Source organism: Rhinolophus ferrumequinum, chromosome X (genome assembly GCF_004115265.2).
Source record: "Rhinolophus ferrumequinum isolate MPI-CBG mRhiFer1 chromosome X, mRhiFer1_v1.p, whole genome shotgun sequence".
In the NCBI taxonomy this organism is placed as follows: Eukaryota; Metazoa; Chordata; class Mammalia; order Chiroptera; family Rhinolophidae; genus Rhinolophus; species Rhinolophus ferrumequinum.
The window spans coordinates 97,034,121-97,051,207 of NC_046284.1; the positions used below are offsets into that span (position 1 = coordinate 97,034,121).

At 35.5% G+C, this 17,087-nt stretch overlaps 1 protein-coding gene across 1 annotated transcript in view; it reads right to left on the minus strand.

The window, feature by feature from the left end:
• The window catches only part of CFAP47 (cilia and flagella associated protein 47), a 374,965-nt gene that overhangs the window by 220,191 nt on the left and 137,687 nt on the right, over positions 1-17,087 (minus strand). Inside the window, exons 30-32 of the mRNA XM_033099951.1 lie at positions 14,105-14,323; positions 5,466-5,547; positions 4,161-4,289 (exon numbers count right to left, since the gene is read on the minus strand). Coding sequence (XP_032955842.1) covers positions 4,161-4,289; positions 5,466-5,547; positions 14,105-14,323 — 430 coding nt within the window. The remainder of the gene's footprint in view (positions 1-4,160; positions 4,290-5,465; positions 5,548-14,104; positions 14,324-17,087) is intronic.

A 17,087-nucleotide genomic window follows, 5' to 3' on the forward strand; every position in this document is an offset into this window, starting at 1 on the left:
AATTAAAAAACAGTTTAATTAAAATTACTATTCAGGTTTTTATTTCTGATCATTTTCCAGATTCTTCTGTAAAAATATCACATTCACTTCTTTCGGTACCTACAGATTCATCCTTTATACCCACATGAGATTCCTATTTATAATTTATGTTTAGAACACCGTTCTGAGTTTGAGTGTTTCTGTTACTGTTTTTCACCTCTTATACTTCAATGACCTACTTTTTGGGTATTTTTGTGAAAATTTTTGTGAATTGGGAATATAATGCAAGAAAAAAAGCAACTATTAATCATGTAAATTTAACAAGCAATAACTAAATGACACAAAATTAAATTGAGTGAGACAAGCTGTATCCTATTATCTAAACTATTAGCCAGGAAGAACTGACAAAGGCAGTCTCAGAGTACATGCATGGCTCCTAAGAATTTGACAGTAAGAACCTAAAGGGACTTGTGTGAAAATCATAATCTTTTATTTCTAACTTGTGAACTCGTCTCAACAACATTGCTTGCTTTTTCAAGTGGAATTGCCAATCCACTTCTGATTTAATAGGGCACCTAGAGCTACCCATGCTTTAAACACAATACATGGATAAGCACAGCTCTGCAGATGATCTAACTGGGCAATCTTATTCATTCCTGCGAGTTTATCACCGAATCAGTGAAGAGTCTCAAATTTGTGCTGCCACCCAGATCTCTTTCCTGACTAAAGGATATACCCACTGGGTAAACACATAGGGCACCATAATACAGCAGGACCAAAATTAATTTATCATGCTCTCTTGCTTTGTCCCACCCTTCACTCCCAACAGAATCCTGTTATTATCCCTTCTCTTCTATTTCAGTGACTGGGATCAAATTCTACTCAGAAACCCAGGCTAGAAATCCACTGTCGTCCTTGACCTCTCTATCGCTTTAACCCCATCTTCTAAAAAAAAAAAGATACAGTGATTCACCAAGTCCTCCTGAGTTCCACTCCTAGTATTTATGAAAGCTGCCCCTTTCTCATCTTTCCCGCTTCCACCAACATTCCCATGACCAGACACTGAAATACATCCCCAGTTCCACGCTGTACCACAGTGATTTCTCTGGACTGCAAAGCTGATGATGCCAACCTTATGTTTAAAACCCTTCAAAATAGCTCTGTAATGACATTGTGCTAAAATTCACAAAGTCCAGATTCCTTGGTTTGGCTTATAAAGTCAACTGTGATCTACGTAATTTCTCACTGGGACCACAGTTCACTCCTCTTACCCCCAGCCACACTGTGTTTATTTCTCAACATGTACCATGTTCCATCTAACCTCAGGCATCTCCACACTGAATTCCCTTTGTCTTGAAAAATGCTATTTCGCTCCACTAATAAAACTCATCTACCACCTCCTTCACACAAACTTTACTCTCTCTCTCTCTTCTCTCTCTCTCTAAACTATGCCCAACCTCACCTGGCAAACTCCTACCATTTCTCAGGGCTCAGTTTAAACTGATCTTCCTAGATACCTTCCCTGAGGCACAGGAAAGTTAGGTTTCTCTCTATGTGAACTCATCCTTAGTTCTTTAGCCTTACCTTGTCATACCATTTGTGATACTTCCTTGCAATTCATATATTTAGTTGCTTATGTACTCCCGGACAGGAAATTCTTGAGGAGACAGACTATATCAAGTTTACTCTTACACCCCCAAAGCCTAGTATATAGTGCCTGAAACATAATAGTTGTTGAATAAATTTATCCAACAAATATTTGTTGAGCGTCTACTATGCAGCTGACACACTATTAAATTTACAAGTGATACCTGGTTTCTAAATTCATAGACTGACTGGCTAGGGAAGAGGGATTAAATGAACTAAGCATATACATGAACGCATGTATGAATGAATAAATGAATGAGTGTGAATAAAGTCCACAAATCAAGATTAGGACTAGTGTGTCCCTAAGTAGGGCATTTTCTGCTTTTGTTTTGAAGTTGCTCCTCTTTATCATTGGGTAAAAGTATGTATGATGCAGCTGGAAGTTGCATCTGCAACTTACGAAAGAGGAAAATGTCTTCCAAATTCTAAGTTTGGCTAAGAGTCATAAATAATTAACCAAGACAAAAACAGGATTTCTCCTCTTGACACTCTGCAAGAAAGACAGGCCAGGTTGAGGGGGAAGAGGAGCAGAGGAGAAGTAAGTGGGAATCATGTAGCAGAAGGAACTCTCCAGAAGGTAGGCCTGGGTAGCTAGTTGCAGTGGAGGCTTTAGATTGCCAGAGGGCAGCAAGAGGGCCCCAGCAAAGAACAACAAGAAAGAAATAAACTTTTCCTACATCTGATGATTTTTATATGGCCAAAATCAGGTGATCCTGGAAGAAAGTAGGTGTATTCCTGTGAACCTCAGTTTCCTCAACTCTAAACTGGGGGTTACTAGCTGTGGAGATTGAATAAGATAATATATAAAAAGCCTTTTGTGACAATGTCTTACACATACTACTCATGATTTAGCTTGTAATTTGCCCTTTCCTTGGAGTGACTACCATGTTTCCCCGAAAATAAGACCTAGTCGGACAATCAGCTCTAATGCGTCTTTTGGAACAAAACTTAATATAAGACCCGGTCTTATTTTACTATAATGTAAGTCTGGGTCTTAATATCAAATAACATAATATAATATATACAATATATATAATATATATTGTATAATATATATTATATATGTCTTATATGATATAATACAATATAATATAAGGCTGGCTCTTATATTAATTTTTGCTCCAAAAGACACGTTAGAGATGACTGTCCGGCTAGGTCTTATTTTCGGGGAAACACGGTAATTGCTGCCACTATTTAAAGTTATTTCTTCCTCATTTTAACTCCCTGTCCTATAGCTCACCCTGTCTGTGGTTGCAACTTGTGAAGACAGAGCAAAAGCCTCCACTGGTAGTGAACAAGATCTATAGTGACACACTTGGAACCTAGGAAATAATTCCAGAACTGAAACCAGTATTGTTTAAGCATTAAAGATATAGCCTGTGAAGGTACAATTTGTTATGCTAATTTATCACATGCAACTTGGCATGAAGTCAACTGGAGAATCTCATCAACAGCTGGTCTTGCCTACAATTAGATGACTTCTAGTGAACCTCTCCAGAATAACCTTATAAGAGACTACTATGTCTACAACAGTGAAATGCTCGGCCTCTCTGACTTCATCTTGTTCAAGCCTGCTTTGTTCTCACAGCCTTGAGGTTAATAGCTGCTACTTAGTCTCCATATAGACACGCTAATCATTAGAAAATTCTGCTTGCAGCTTGAGTTTTACAAAAACAGTGTTAAAAGGTGCCTTTCACAAGAAGATAACAGATGTACAAAAAAAATGACTGTTTATCAAAGATTTACAGGAACCTCAGAACTGGACTTACATCAACTACAGTCAATAGATTAAGGACAAAGAAGTTTCACAATCTCCCCCAGACCCCTACTGCCCCCCCCCCCACGTCTACAATCATCAATCACCTCTTGCTCCTCCCATTTTCCCCTTCCTTTGACATAAAAGAAGCCTGAATTCTGTACTTTCTCAAGGTTCTTTAGGATGCTAGTCCACCATCGTCTCAGCTTCCTGGATTTCTGAATAAAGTCGCTTTCCTTGGTCCAACACCATGACACTAAACTTATTCGCTGTTGAGGAGTACGAGCTTGAACTCGGTTACATGCATTAGAGGTGGAGACCATAATTTTCACCAACATCCATTCTTTAATCTTTTCTTTTAGTATCGGAAAACGCCTGCAGCTACCAATTTTAGAGATGGTAACTCTCAACTTCTCTTAAAACTAGGTGGGATTGGGACTAAATTTTGCCCAATGGAATGTGAAAGGGAAATGATGCATTTTTCAGGCAACACCCTTAAAAGGTATTTACTTGTCCTGTACTACTTATTTGTTCTTCCTTATTCTTAGAAACTGACCCAGAGATGAAAGCGTAGCATCAAGGATGGACGAGACACCCCACTACCTCTAAACTACTTACTTCTCCACAGTTCCATGAGAAAGAAGAATAAAAATTCTATCTTATTTGAGTCACTGTATTTTTAAATCTTTTACAGCAACGTTACTTATACCTTAACTAATATACTCTTCATGTAAATCAACCCACAAAACCCAGCAATGAACAAGACTGGAAATGTTACCTTGTATATCTGAAGGAATAGATCTGTCCATACCCGTTTACTACAGGCTTCAAACATCTTCAGATTTGTAACAAGGCAATTCTTTTCCTCAGGTATAGAGGAACACACAGGCAAGGTATTAGCGGAAGACTTTAAGAAATAAAATATGACAACATTAATTAAATTGCAAGGTAAATGTAAGTGCAAAGTTTTAGCTAGTTTGTTAGCATATAAGTTTTTTTCTTTTTATAAAACCTATGCATGTCCTTGGTATTATTCATCAAAATCTCTAATTCCCCATGTGCTGGACATCGAATCTATCAACACAGGTAATTTTCTGGAACTCATAGCCCTTTATTGTGGTCATAATATTTATTCATTCAATGCACCTACCAGCTCACTCTGTGGCATTAGTGGCAGAATGAGATGCAAAGCTATTCTGAACTCTGAATCCTGAAAAGAGCTGCACCCTTTGCATTAAGCCACAAGAACTCAGCAAGCAGAGTGCCAAAGAACAGGCCTCTGGCTCTCCTACGAATGTCATGTGGTGACTATAGTTAACAGTACCACAACTAAAGCAGAGTTGCCTCAAAGCTGGCACGCATCTTAAAACAACAGGTTTCCACAAAAGGAAATGTATAGTTTGAAAAAAACCTATGCATATCTTGCTTAATTACTCCCTATTCTCCCTTAAAACAGAAGAAGGGAAGTGGCAAAGTGGTGGGGAAATTAAACCAATATTTTCTTTGGAAGACATATATTCTAAAAATTTAAGTAAAAATTTACAAAACCACAAACCGTTCTTCATTTTTAAATTCCCTAAAAGAAGCAATTACTTATATGTTTAAGAAAACCATGTAATCATTTCTGCCTAGTCTTCACAGAGATTTTTAGACAAATACGAATATATACCAGGGGTGCCAAAACAATGCATACAAGTGGACATTTTGGTCAACGTTGCTCAAGCAGTAGTTCGCCATAAACAGAAGTGTCCGGATGCTGATGGTAACCATTTTGAGCACTTCTTGTAATTGCAGAAGTCAAACGTGGCTTGTATTTATCTTTTGTTATCAGTACATATTGAGTATTACAATTATAATACAGTTTTCCTTTCTTAAAATGTGTATACATTTTTTGGCACCGTGTGTGTGTGTGTGTGTGTGTGTGTGTGTGTGTGTGTATAGGTCATCAAGAGAGGCATAAGCCTTAAGTTATTTCATAAATAAAAAAACAAGGATTCTAAAATGAAATCTTCAAGCAAAGACCAAAAAACCAGTAAATTAAATAATAACTGTACAGTTATTGCTAGAAATGACATTCCCTTACTGTGATTTTAATCCACTTCTTATAATCTTCCAGGTCAAACAGAAATTCTGGAAATACATGAGGCATATGTGCTCCTTGAGCACTAAAACAACAACAAAAAAATCCACATTATTATACTATAATATGATCTGTATATCACTTGCATTTCAATTTCAATTAAATTATTGCAGTGTCATATAGTTTATGTCTATTGAATGTTGATTTTAAAATTTATATAATTAGTTCTTAAAATTTCCCTTAACAATGAAATGTTTATATGATGTTTCCTCTAGACAACCGATTAATGAGAAAGAACTTACTAAATGCCTATTAACCATCCACATCTATCCTTATAGGTTAATGGAATATAGACAGCTACATGACTTGGCCCCTATTGTCAAGGCACTAACCGTTTTATTGTTGTTGTAATATTACAAAATTTGAAAATATCTGGAAAAAGTTTGAATACAATAAAACATCTAATAAATGGATTAGCCACCCAATGTTCATTGAATGCCTATCACAATGTATGCCTGTGTGTGTATATATATATATATAGAGAGAGAGAGAGAGAGAGAGAGATAGACATATATCTATCTATCTATATATATAACCTCAATGTAACATAATCGATTACTTTTTTTTCCAAAAAGGATACCCAAAAATTGTGGCCTCTTTGATTATATAAACTTGTAGAGGTATAGCTGAAGCAGCAAATATCTATATATATTATTTTATTCATTTAAAAACATGTATATACACAGTCATATGTATATAACTTATCACATGTAAGACTTTATAATTTTTTCACTGTCAAATTTCTTGAAATATTTTCATCTAAACTCTTCATGTGCATGTCTATCACCACCAGAACCACTTTATAGATACCTAATACAGTTTTGGCAGGAGTGTTTCCTAGTGGGGTTTTGGGTGTTTAGGTCTAACTCATTTAGCGAGCATAGACCCCCACCCCACTCGCCATAAGCATTTAGCAGAGAAGAATGCCACATCTAGGACTCAACTCTGGAACACCCTCAGCAGTTTGGAGTCCTGTAACTACCGAGAAGTGGGATAAAGAAAAAGCAGAAAGGAGCCTGAAGATGATTCTGAAAGCTCAAACCTTGAAGACAGCACCGATGACTCTGAGAAGAGAGAAGTAATGGAGGAGAAACCCTAGTGGGGGTAGAAGCAGTGAACACAGTTCAAGAGTTATTAGGTTTGACATGGCCCTGGGCCAGTTGAAGCTGGTAGAAGAAATCATGCTGCATACATAGTTTCTTTGTTTGGAAGTGAAACATTATCCCTTCTCTTTGATTTTCACATATTTCCCGTCTGTATATACATTATTCCTATGAACCTTCATTATACTGGAATTACTATAGGTTTAAATAACATCTACTTTTAATAGCACACCACCCCTTTGGACAAGTAACCAACCTAAAGCCTATGTAAGAACTCAGTGAGATGATGCCCCATTAAGATGAAATCCTAAGGAGTGGAACAAAGACAGCTCAGAGACATGAAGAAACTGGAATACTTCCTTGCATCCAAAGCCAAAACAGGCCTGCAGGAAGATATGATCACTTCTATAAAATACTACTAAAAGCCTAAGGAAAACTATTAGGGAACAATTAAAATGAGAGCTTGAGGACGGAGAACACATGATATTCATTTGAGTGTTCCATAGTGCCCAGCAGAGAGTAAGCCCTCAGTAAAAAGTTAGTGAAAGACCGCATTTTCACATTGGTAAAGACAAAACAACAGGCCCGAAATGCTGAGCCCCATATCACTCAACCAAGACCTAATTCAAGTTTTGGCTCACCCAGAAATGGAATCTTAAACTGTTCGAGCAGAATCGGCAGATCAGTATTAGTTAGGTAATCTGCCAGTTAGACACTTGCCATCCCCTAAAGGAATTTGACCTTGCAATGACCAATCTGTTTTTTGTGCTGTGGGGGTGGGGAAGGGGTGGAGAGAACTTCCCTTCTTCCTTTTTAGGTTCATTGGCTGGTCTAATAATCAAATTGACATAAGACAGATTCATAGGAGAAAAACGAATTTAATTATGTATCTGCACGAGCCCCACAAAGATGTGAGACTCCCAGGCAGTCTATAATTGAGGCTTACTTGCCATCTTGAGCTAAGGAAAAGGGGGTAAGGGACTGGAGCTTCAAAGGAAAGAAAAATGATTTCACAGGGAGATGAGAAGAACAAACGTTTAGTAAGCACATGCTTGCCCTACCATGCAGATAAGTTTCTGATATAAAAAGCTATCTCTGGTTGTAGCTCTCTTTCTGGGACAGGCTCCCTATCTAAATTCTTTTAGACAGTTAACGGACAAGTAAAAAGGTTTTCTTGAGTTTCCAGGATCTCAACTTGCCTTCAGCTCAAAACAATCCACATGCCAAAGTGGCACATTTTGGGGTGGTTTATTCCACTCCCCGTCATTGCCCAAGTACAACTCCCTTGTTCTTGCTCTCGTCTGCTTATAAAACCTCTTGCCTTGTACAGCTCTTCATAGCTCCTTTCTACCTGCTAGATTGGAATCTGTCCAATTCATACAGTGTTGAATAAAGCCAATAAGATCTTTAAAATTAATTCAGTTGAATTTTGTTCTTTAACAGCATTTTACAGATGCTGTTATGAAGTGAAGGGTAGCAGAATATGCCACCCCAAAATATGCCTCTTTGGCCTACTGATTATTTTGAGAAACTATAGGAGAAGCTCAGGAAACAGAGTAGAAATTACCCTTTTGTAAAGGAAATCAACGTTTATAAAGGAAATTTACATTAGAAAAGAGGCCTGTACCTGGAAGAGAGCTATTACTAAGAGATAACTTTTTTACCCAAGAGACTTATCTGCATAGCAGGGCAACCACTGTTTAGCAAACATTTCCTCTTCTCCCCATCAGACTTCCCTGAGCCCCTTTGAAGCCCTAGGCCCCTATCCTTTTCCTTAGCTTAGAATGTTATATAAGCCTCAATTTTCTGGCTGCCTTTTGAGTCTCATATCTTTGTGGAGCTACCATATTTATATATGTAATTAAAAAAATTTTTTTCCTGTTAATCTGTCTTTTAGTCTCAGTCAAGAACCTAGAAGGGTAGAGAAAAAATTATTTCTTCTCCCCTACAAGAGACTTGTTTCTTTCTTTTTACTTTGAATCTATCTGAACACCTAACTTCATCAGTCCCTAAGACAGTATTTACAATTGGTTTTTGTCAATAAATTTTATGTCTGGTCAGTAGTTTTATAGAGTGTTGACTTTCATAATTGATTTTACTACACATTTACATGCTAGGCTTTCTATGTGCATATTTCTTCTGAGTTTACAGAATAGAACAAAATAAAATTAGATGTAATGAATTATTAAATTCTAAATTTAATCTCCAAAACTGAGAGTTTCTCATTTATTGCACAAAATAAATATAATCTCATTTTTATAAAAGTCCTCACTCACTGTCTCCAAATTTAAATGGGGAAGCTAATGAGATTTATTATTATTTTGAATTTAGTACATTTATTTCCATGATGAAACATATGCATGTATCTTGGAGTAATGGCCCGATTTTACTGCCACATTCTAAATGTTGAAGAATTTTATCAGAACCAACACATCCTGATAGTCATATATTTGCTGGTAAAAGAGCAATACATTTGAATGGCCTGGCTTTAATGCCAAAATCATTCTTCCATACCTGTGTCCTCATACTACAAAACGTCAAAACAGAAATCTCCCACGTTAATGTCAACACTACTGGGAGCTGTGCTAACAATAACGCGATAAGAATTAACGTGACAATCACAAGTACCATAGAGTTTAATGATGCTACAAGAAAACTGATTTCTATAATGCACCAAAAATAAAAATTTACTTAAGTATCCAAACCTCTTTCTATTGTTCACAACTGATATTCCATCAGATTTCAAAAGCACAACTAATTTTCTAAAGTAAAAATGGCATTAGAATTTTTGTCTTATTGAATTAAAGCATTTACTTTACTGAATCAACCAAGGACCAAGACTAGGAAGAGGTAAAATGAAAAGTCATGTGCTTTCGATTTGAAATTTATAACAATTGAAATAAAGTTTCCAATTATCTAATAAATATGAAGACAGAGTTGAATAGTGGTATTCTGGCACTCTTTGTGTCAACGACACATTTACGTCTACAAGAAGAACAGATTTTTAAAAAATATTCTGTTTCAATGATAGTGATATCATGAGTGAGTTTTCAGTGTGTCACTAATGGTTACCATGTTGGAATAATTTAAGGAAACATTTCAGCATCTGAAAGCCATTGCTTATAATTTATTACACTTAATCATCATCATCATCACTATCATCTACCATGTATCATGTAATACACATTTTATTATTACTAATTTTTTTATCAACCAAATTTGAGAATTGTAACCCTCAATTTTATAGATACTGAAATTGGGGCTTAAACAGGTTAAGTAACTTGTGTAAAGTCACAGGAATACAAAAGAGCTAGAATTTCAGCCTTCATCTACTCGATTCAAAAGCCATGCTCTTCTACCCCAGTCAGTGCACTCTCCCAGGACCACTCGTAAAATTGCTTCTTTGAAATATTTTCATTCTTTCCATTAAATATCATAATGGACATGCATAAGTAAGAAGAGTATAGTTTTTAAAGACAAAAGAAATAAAATCACAAATGAAATTGAATTGTACTTATGAAGAGTACAATTCACTTTTTTACCCTAAGTGAATTCACTTTGGTAAATAAAAAATTTATTTAACTATCAATGGAATTAGAAAGTAAAGTTATAATAGTTTTACATTATATAATATCTGACATTACAGTTTCATTGTAGGGTACACAGTGTTTACATTCTACTTAGTTTTATATCATGGAAATTATAAATCAAAAAAAGTTTCCTTTTTCAATGAAAAGTAATTACAGCATAAAAATAATTATTGGTTATAAACAAATAAAATGATATCAAAGGATAAGACGCACTGTATTGATCTGCTCAGACTACTGTAACAGAATACCATAGACTTGGTAGGTTAAATAAGAGAAAATTAATTTTCTCACAGTTCTGGAGGCCAAAAGTCTGAGAACAAGGTGCCAGAAAATTCAGTTTCTCATGAGACATCTCCTTCTGGGTTGCAGGTGGCCGCCTTCTCGCTGTGTCCTCACACAACCTTTTCTCTGTGCTAAGAGAGTAGAGGGGAAGGGAGGGGAGGCAAGGGGGGAGGAGAGAAGAGGAGAGGGAAGGGGAGGGGAGGGGAGGAGAGGAGAAGAGGTGGAGGCGGAGGCAGAGGCAGAGGCAGAGGCAGGAGAGGAGGAGGAGGAGGAGGAAGAGAAGAAGGAGAAGGAAGAGGAAGAAGAGGAGGAGGAGTCGAGGAAGGAGAAGGAGGAGGGAGGGAGGGAGGGAGAGAGGAAGGAAGGAAGGCAGGGAGATCTCTATTGTCTCTTCTTTTTTTAATAAAGGCACCCTCTTATCAGCTTAGGGCTCAACCTTTATGCCACCATTAAGAGTCATTATATCCTTAATGGTCCTATCTCCAAATAGTCACTATGAGAGTTGGGACTTCAACATGTGCATTTTGGAGAGATACAATTCAGTCCATAAGAGACACAAATGATAAGAAACATTAATCATATTATATCAAATACAGCAATACAAAAGTTATTGTAAAATACAACATCCAATTACATAGTATTTGTTATAATACAACATACATGGCATTGTTATGGGCTGAACTATGTCCATCCAAAACTCATATGTACCGTTTTTCCCCGAAAGTAAGACCGGGTCTTACATTAATTTGTACTCCAAAAGGCGCATTTGGGCTTATGTTCAGGTGATGTCTACGTAAAAAATCATGCTAGGGCTTATTTTCTGTTGAGGTCTTATTTTCAGGGAAACACGGTAGAAACCCTAGCCGTCAGGACTTCAGAATGTGACTATTTGGAGTTAAAGCCTTTAAGAAGGTGATTAAGGTCAAATGAGGCTGTTACAGTAGACCCTATATCTAATCCAACCTGACTGGTGCTTATAAGAAGATGAAATTTGGACACACAGAGAGACGCCAAGGGTGTATGCCCACAGAGAAAAGGCCATGTGAGGACAAGAAAAAAGGTGGCCATTTGCAAGCCAAGGAGAGAAGCCTCAGAAGAAACTCAATCTACCAACACCTTGATCTTGGACTTCCAGCCTCCAGAACTGTGAAAAAATACATTTGTGTTGTTTAAGCCACCCAGTTGGTGATAAGTAGGTATGGCAGCCCTAGCAAACGAATACAGGTATGATGGAATTAATGCCTTAATGATTCAAGTTATTTTTGAGTTCATAGTTTAATATGATAAAGTGCAATGCATAACATTCATAGTACCCACCCTGATTTTCCCCAACTTGACTCTCATTGGTTATATCTTCCCTCCTGAAATGCAAATGTTTCACCTTTTCTTCTTTTGTCCCTTAATTTTATATTGCACAAAATTTTCCTCATTCCTATGAGGCTGTCCTGAGACCCAATTTTAAAGTTTTATTCCTTTTAGCACAGGAGCTCAAAAAGCAGAGCTCTGTGAAATAAAATGTTAATAAATATTTAATGACCATTAGATCCATTCTGTGCTATCAGTGACCCTGGGTGTTAAGAGATGCCAGAAGATTTAAATGTAGTTCCCGCCCCCACATGCTCAAAAATTAGTGGGGTACACTGACTCATGAATAAGTCAGTGGTGTGCTATTTTCCTTAACTAATAGAATCTTTCTCATTTTCCTACCCAGATTGGGTACAGAGGAATAAGGAGAAAGTGCAGACTTTAATCTTCATATATCTTAGTCTCTTCTGACCTAAATAGTCTCTTTATGGTAATTCTGAGCTTCGGGATAAACAATCAAAATTTCAGACCTCTTCTACCCACCACCAGATGGTATCTGGGAAGAAGTAAATAAATCTTTAACTTCACATTTCCACACTTTCATGAGTCACTTCCGAAGCCATTTATCTCATCCTTGTATTTTTAATTTGACATTATTTTATAAAGGCAGAATCTCCAAATTGTATAAGGCCTCTTGGGACATGGCTCATCCAAGCATTTGGGCTAACCTGAAGTAGGTGCAAGGGACACTTGTACATGTACGTGAAGGTCTATGACTACTTTTCTGGATCCTCAGTCTCTTTGGCAATCCGCCCCGCACCCCCCACCCTATGACAGCTGCCACCTGAAGCCTAGTTGCCATGTTGGCATCTGCTGCTGAGGCCTGAGATGGGGATCCTATGTCTTTCCTCTTAGCCCCATCAAGGACCAAGAGGTCCCTCATTACTGACTCAGTCACTCCACAGTCTTCATGCATTTGTCATTCATATTGTGACTTCACAGCCAGCCACCCTGTGGCCTCTTCATTTGCCAACCCAGTATCCCCCATAAAAGGCTGCTTCAGTGTTCATTCAGTCACTTTCAGTGACTTAGAAACTTCTAGATCTCTTCCAAGTCATAAGAAACTCAAGGTAGTTTTGGCTATTACAATGATAATGAAAGTCTAAGAAATAAAGAAAAAATATTTTGATCAGTACATCAAAAAATATTTTGATGTCTAAATTTTAAGACTGTAGTATTGCTAGGGACTGAAAAAGTCTAATTAGAAATTTTAAAAACTAAACACCAAATCTTTCATTGGCATTCTTGCTATAAGTGTCCTCTTGTTACCCTCCATCCCCACTCCTGCTAAGGTATATAAATATCTCTTATATATATCTCTTATAAATATCTCTTAAATAACGCCATCTATGGAGTAGATTCCCTACATGAATAAGCCAAATATAAAAACACAGTAATATATTAACACAAAATATATTAACCCTAATGCATACATAATTGCAAGTAACAAATACTATTTTAGTGGTACAGGAGCATGAAAAAGGGAATAATACTACTAGCTGTGAATGTGGGGATTTCCAGTGGACTAGGATACTGCAAATGTAGGCAAAAGAAGTGCTATGTATTCACCAACAGTCCTCTGACAACTTGGATGAGCATTGCTTTTCCATTTCTTGCCCACCTGCCATTTAATCTCTGCAGAGGAACACAGACATTGTGATGACAAGTGTTTTTCCTATACTTTCTATCCCCATTTGTGGAAACTTTCACCTGCCTATTATTTGAATATTAAAAGATTTTAATTATGCAGACGAAAAGTTCACAGTACCCATAATTTAACATCATACTAACATAATGTGAGGAATAAATTTATTGGTTTCACCCCTTTTTTGTTCAATGGATTTACATATTTGCCTTATATGAGGATTCTCAAAATGAGGTTATGGACCAGAAGTATCAGTATTACTTGAAACATGTTATAAATGCAAATAAGTATCATAAACTCTGAGGGTAAGGACCAGTAATCTGTTTAACACGCCATCTCAATGCCTTAAATGCATGATAAAGTTTGAATGTGATTGCCTTAGATTATAAATTCAATAGGTCATGAAGTACTTTATTTTCTATTATTTTTCCAACATATATATTAGAGGGTCATGTATTACTGTGGAAACTTAGCAACTATTTTACAAAAAGACAAATAATATCACAATTTATCTAGCTATCTACCTACCCATCTGCTTAGTTATCTATCTATCCAAGCCAAAATTACGTTTTTAAATTAGCACATCCATGCTCTTACTTGAGAAATTCAAGAAGTAAAGTATACTGCATATGAAGTTGAGTCACCCTTTCAGTGGAATTCTCAGGTAAAGATTGATTTGACTTTATTCCATCAAGCTTTCTTCCAGTCAAGTGATGTATCACATCATAAATGGTTTTATTATATCTTAAAAACTCATTCTCTCTGGAAATTCTTTTGCGTGATGAGCCTGAGCTGATTATCTTTTTACACACATCCCTATGGAAAGACAATGTAAATTTTTTTTTAATTTTAAAATGTGATGTTATAGAAATAAATGTTCAATGACTAAATAAAATTCTATATAAAATCAAATAAGAAATTACAAAATTCACTTTATTCAGCTACTTATTAGCAAAAAACACAGAATTTTTTAGTAACTCCAGAGCTTTCCAGTATCTTATTTTAAGCACATATCATTATGTAATGCTGCAATTGTCAAATATGTAAAATTACATTGTGATTAAAAAATTTAAGTGTTTTGGATAAACAGTATAATACAGGGATTATATCCTGGACCTATCACCTACTAGCTGAATGAGTAGGACAAGTTATCTAAACTCATTGAACTCAGTTTTGTACACTATAAATTGGAAATAAGAATTCCTATAATAGATTTCAAGACAGATTTCAAACATTCATCATACTTGGAATTAAAAATTTACATACATTTTCTCAATATTTGTATTTTAATACACAAAAGGGCACATCCTACATATTAGCCTCATGAGTGGGGATTCTCATTTTAAAGATAAAATCCATAAACCTACTGTTCTCATATATTTCTCTGTTCTTTACATAAGATAATGCAGTCTCTATTTCCTGATACCTCGCTGCACCAAGTTGTGATGCATGCTGATTTTTAAATGGAGTGAAAATTCCAACCAATTCTTATTGTCTACACTTTATCAAATATCTAATACTATACTATTTGCTTGCTAGACATCAGAGTCAAAAATGTATCACTAGCTTAGACGGACAAATAAAAAGTGCCCAAAGGGCCATTTTGAATGGCAGTTCTCCAGTTTGGTGGCTAATAGGTCTGTATCACATACTATAGGATACATGTATCCTATACATGTATCACATTGATTTAGGTAGGGGTTTGACTACCTTACCTAAATTTGATTGCTCAAATCCTGGTTATGCCACTTACTCTGTGACTTTGTGGAAGTTACTTAACCTTTCCTTCTTCAAATTCCTCATAAGTGATGTATATACAAAGGGTGCCAAAAAACATGTATACACATTTTAAGGAAGGAAAAAAATTGTGTTAAAATTACACTGATGGTAACCACTTTGAGCACCTCTTGTAATTGCAGGAGTCAAACGTGACTTGTATTCATCTTTTATTATCGGTATATATTGAGTACTACAATTTTAATACAGTTTTTCCCTTTAAAATGTGTATACATTTTTTGGCACCCTGTGTATAATAGAGCTAGTATATCGTGAAGATACCAATAAAGCAAATTTTTTGGAGAAAATTAACACCACCATAAGCCTTACAACATTTCTACAAAAACAGATAAATGGTCTAAACGGAATTACAACATAACCAGACAATGACTAAATAAGAAGAAAAAAACAAGATGAATGAATGCAAATGGAAAGAAACAATAAACAATATAAACAAACAAGGGCCCCAGATATTATAGCTGTAAGATACAGATTTTAAACTAACTGTATGTACTATGTTTAAAATTGAGAATTGTGTTACTAAATTCCTCATATAAATGATATAAAAAAGACCAAACGGAAAATTTAGAAATAAGCAAATCCCGTAAGTAAAGCTATGAAAGCAATGAGCTTAACAGCAGATTAAATCAAACAAAGAGAATTAATGTATTGGAATATAGGCCATAGGAAAGAATCCATACTGCAATATAGAGGGAAGAAAGATGGAATACGGAAAAGTGAACAAAGAAGGAGAGGAGCCCAAAAGAATGGGGCAATCACATAATCTGAAAGAATTGTGGCTGAGAACTTTCCAAAATTGACAATAAAAAGTCAAACCACAAATGAAAAAAAACACTATCAACCCCTATAAAAATAACCACAAAGAAAACTTTTCTAGGCATGTCACAGTGAAGCTCCTAAAAACCAAATATAAAGACAAAATCTTAAAAGTGTTCCAAAAAAGATAATACCTTTAAAGTGTAAAAATTAGAACTTCAATGATTTCTTAATAGAAACAATAGACGATACTAGAAAATAATATACTTAAAATATTTAAAATACTTAAATATGCTGAAGAAATAACTGCCAGCCTAGAATCCTATACAAAAAAAAAAAAAAAAAAAAAAAACCCATAAAACTATACAATTAGAATAAAGGTGAAAAATATATCTATTTTTAGAGACAAATACAGAAATCTGTTACCAACTGACCTTAATTAAAATATCTAAAGAGAATTATTTGAAAGGAAGAAAATCATCTCACACTGAAGATCAAAAATACAAAAGGAATGAAGAACAATAAACTGGTAATCAGTCAAATACTGACTGATTAAATAATAATATCTGGGATATATGTATTCATACATACAGAGGGTGCCAAAAAGATGTATACACATTTTAAGAAAGGAAAAAACTGTATTAAAATTGTAATACTCAATATATACTGATAACAAAAGATAAATAATACAAGTCATGTGTATACATTTTTTGGGCACACCTGATATATATACATACATACATACTTTGTTTACCTGAAAATAAGACTTAGCCGGACAATCAGCTCTAATGCGTCTTTTCAAGCAAAAATTGATATAAGATCCAGTATTATATTATATTACATTACATTTCATTACATTATATAAGACCTGGTCTTATATTATAGTAAAATAAGGCCAGGTCTTACATTAATGCTCCAAAAGATGCATTAGAGCTGATTGTCCAGCTAGGTCTTATTTTTGGGAAAACACAGTACACACACATATATAGTATATAACAACAATAGCAAATGACAAAAGGAAAGAAAA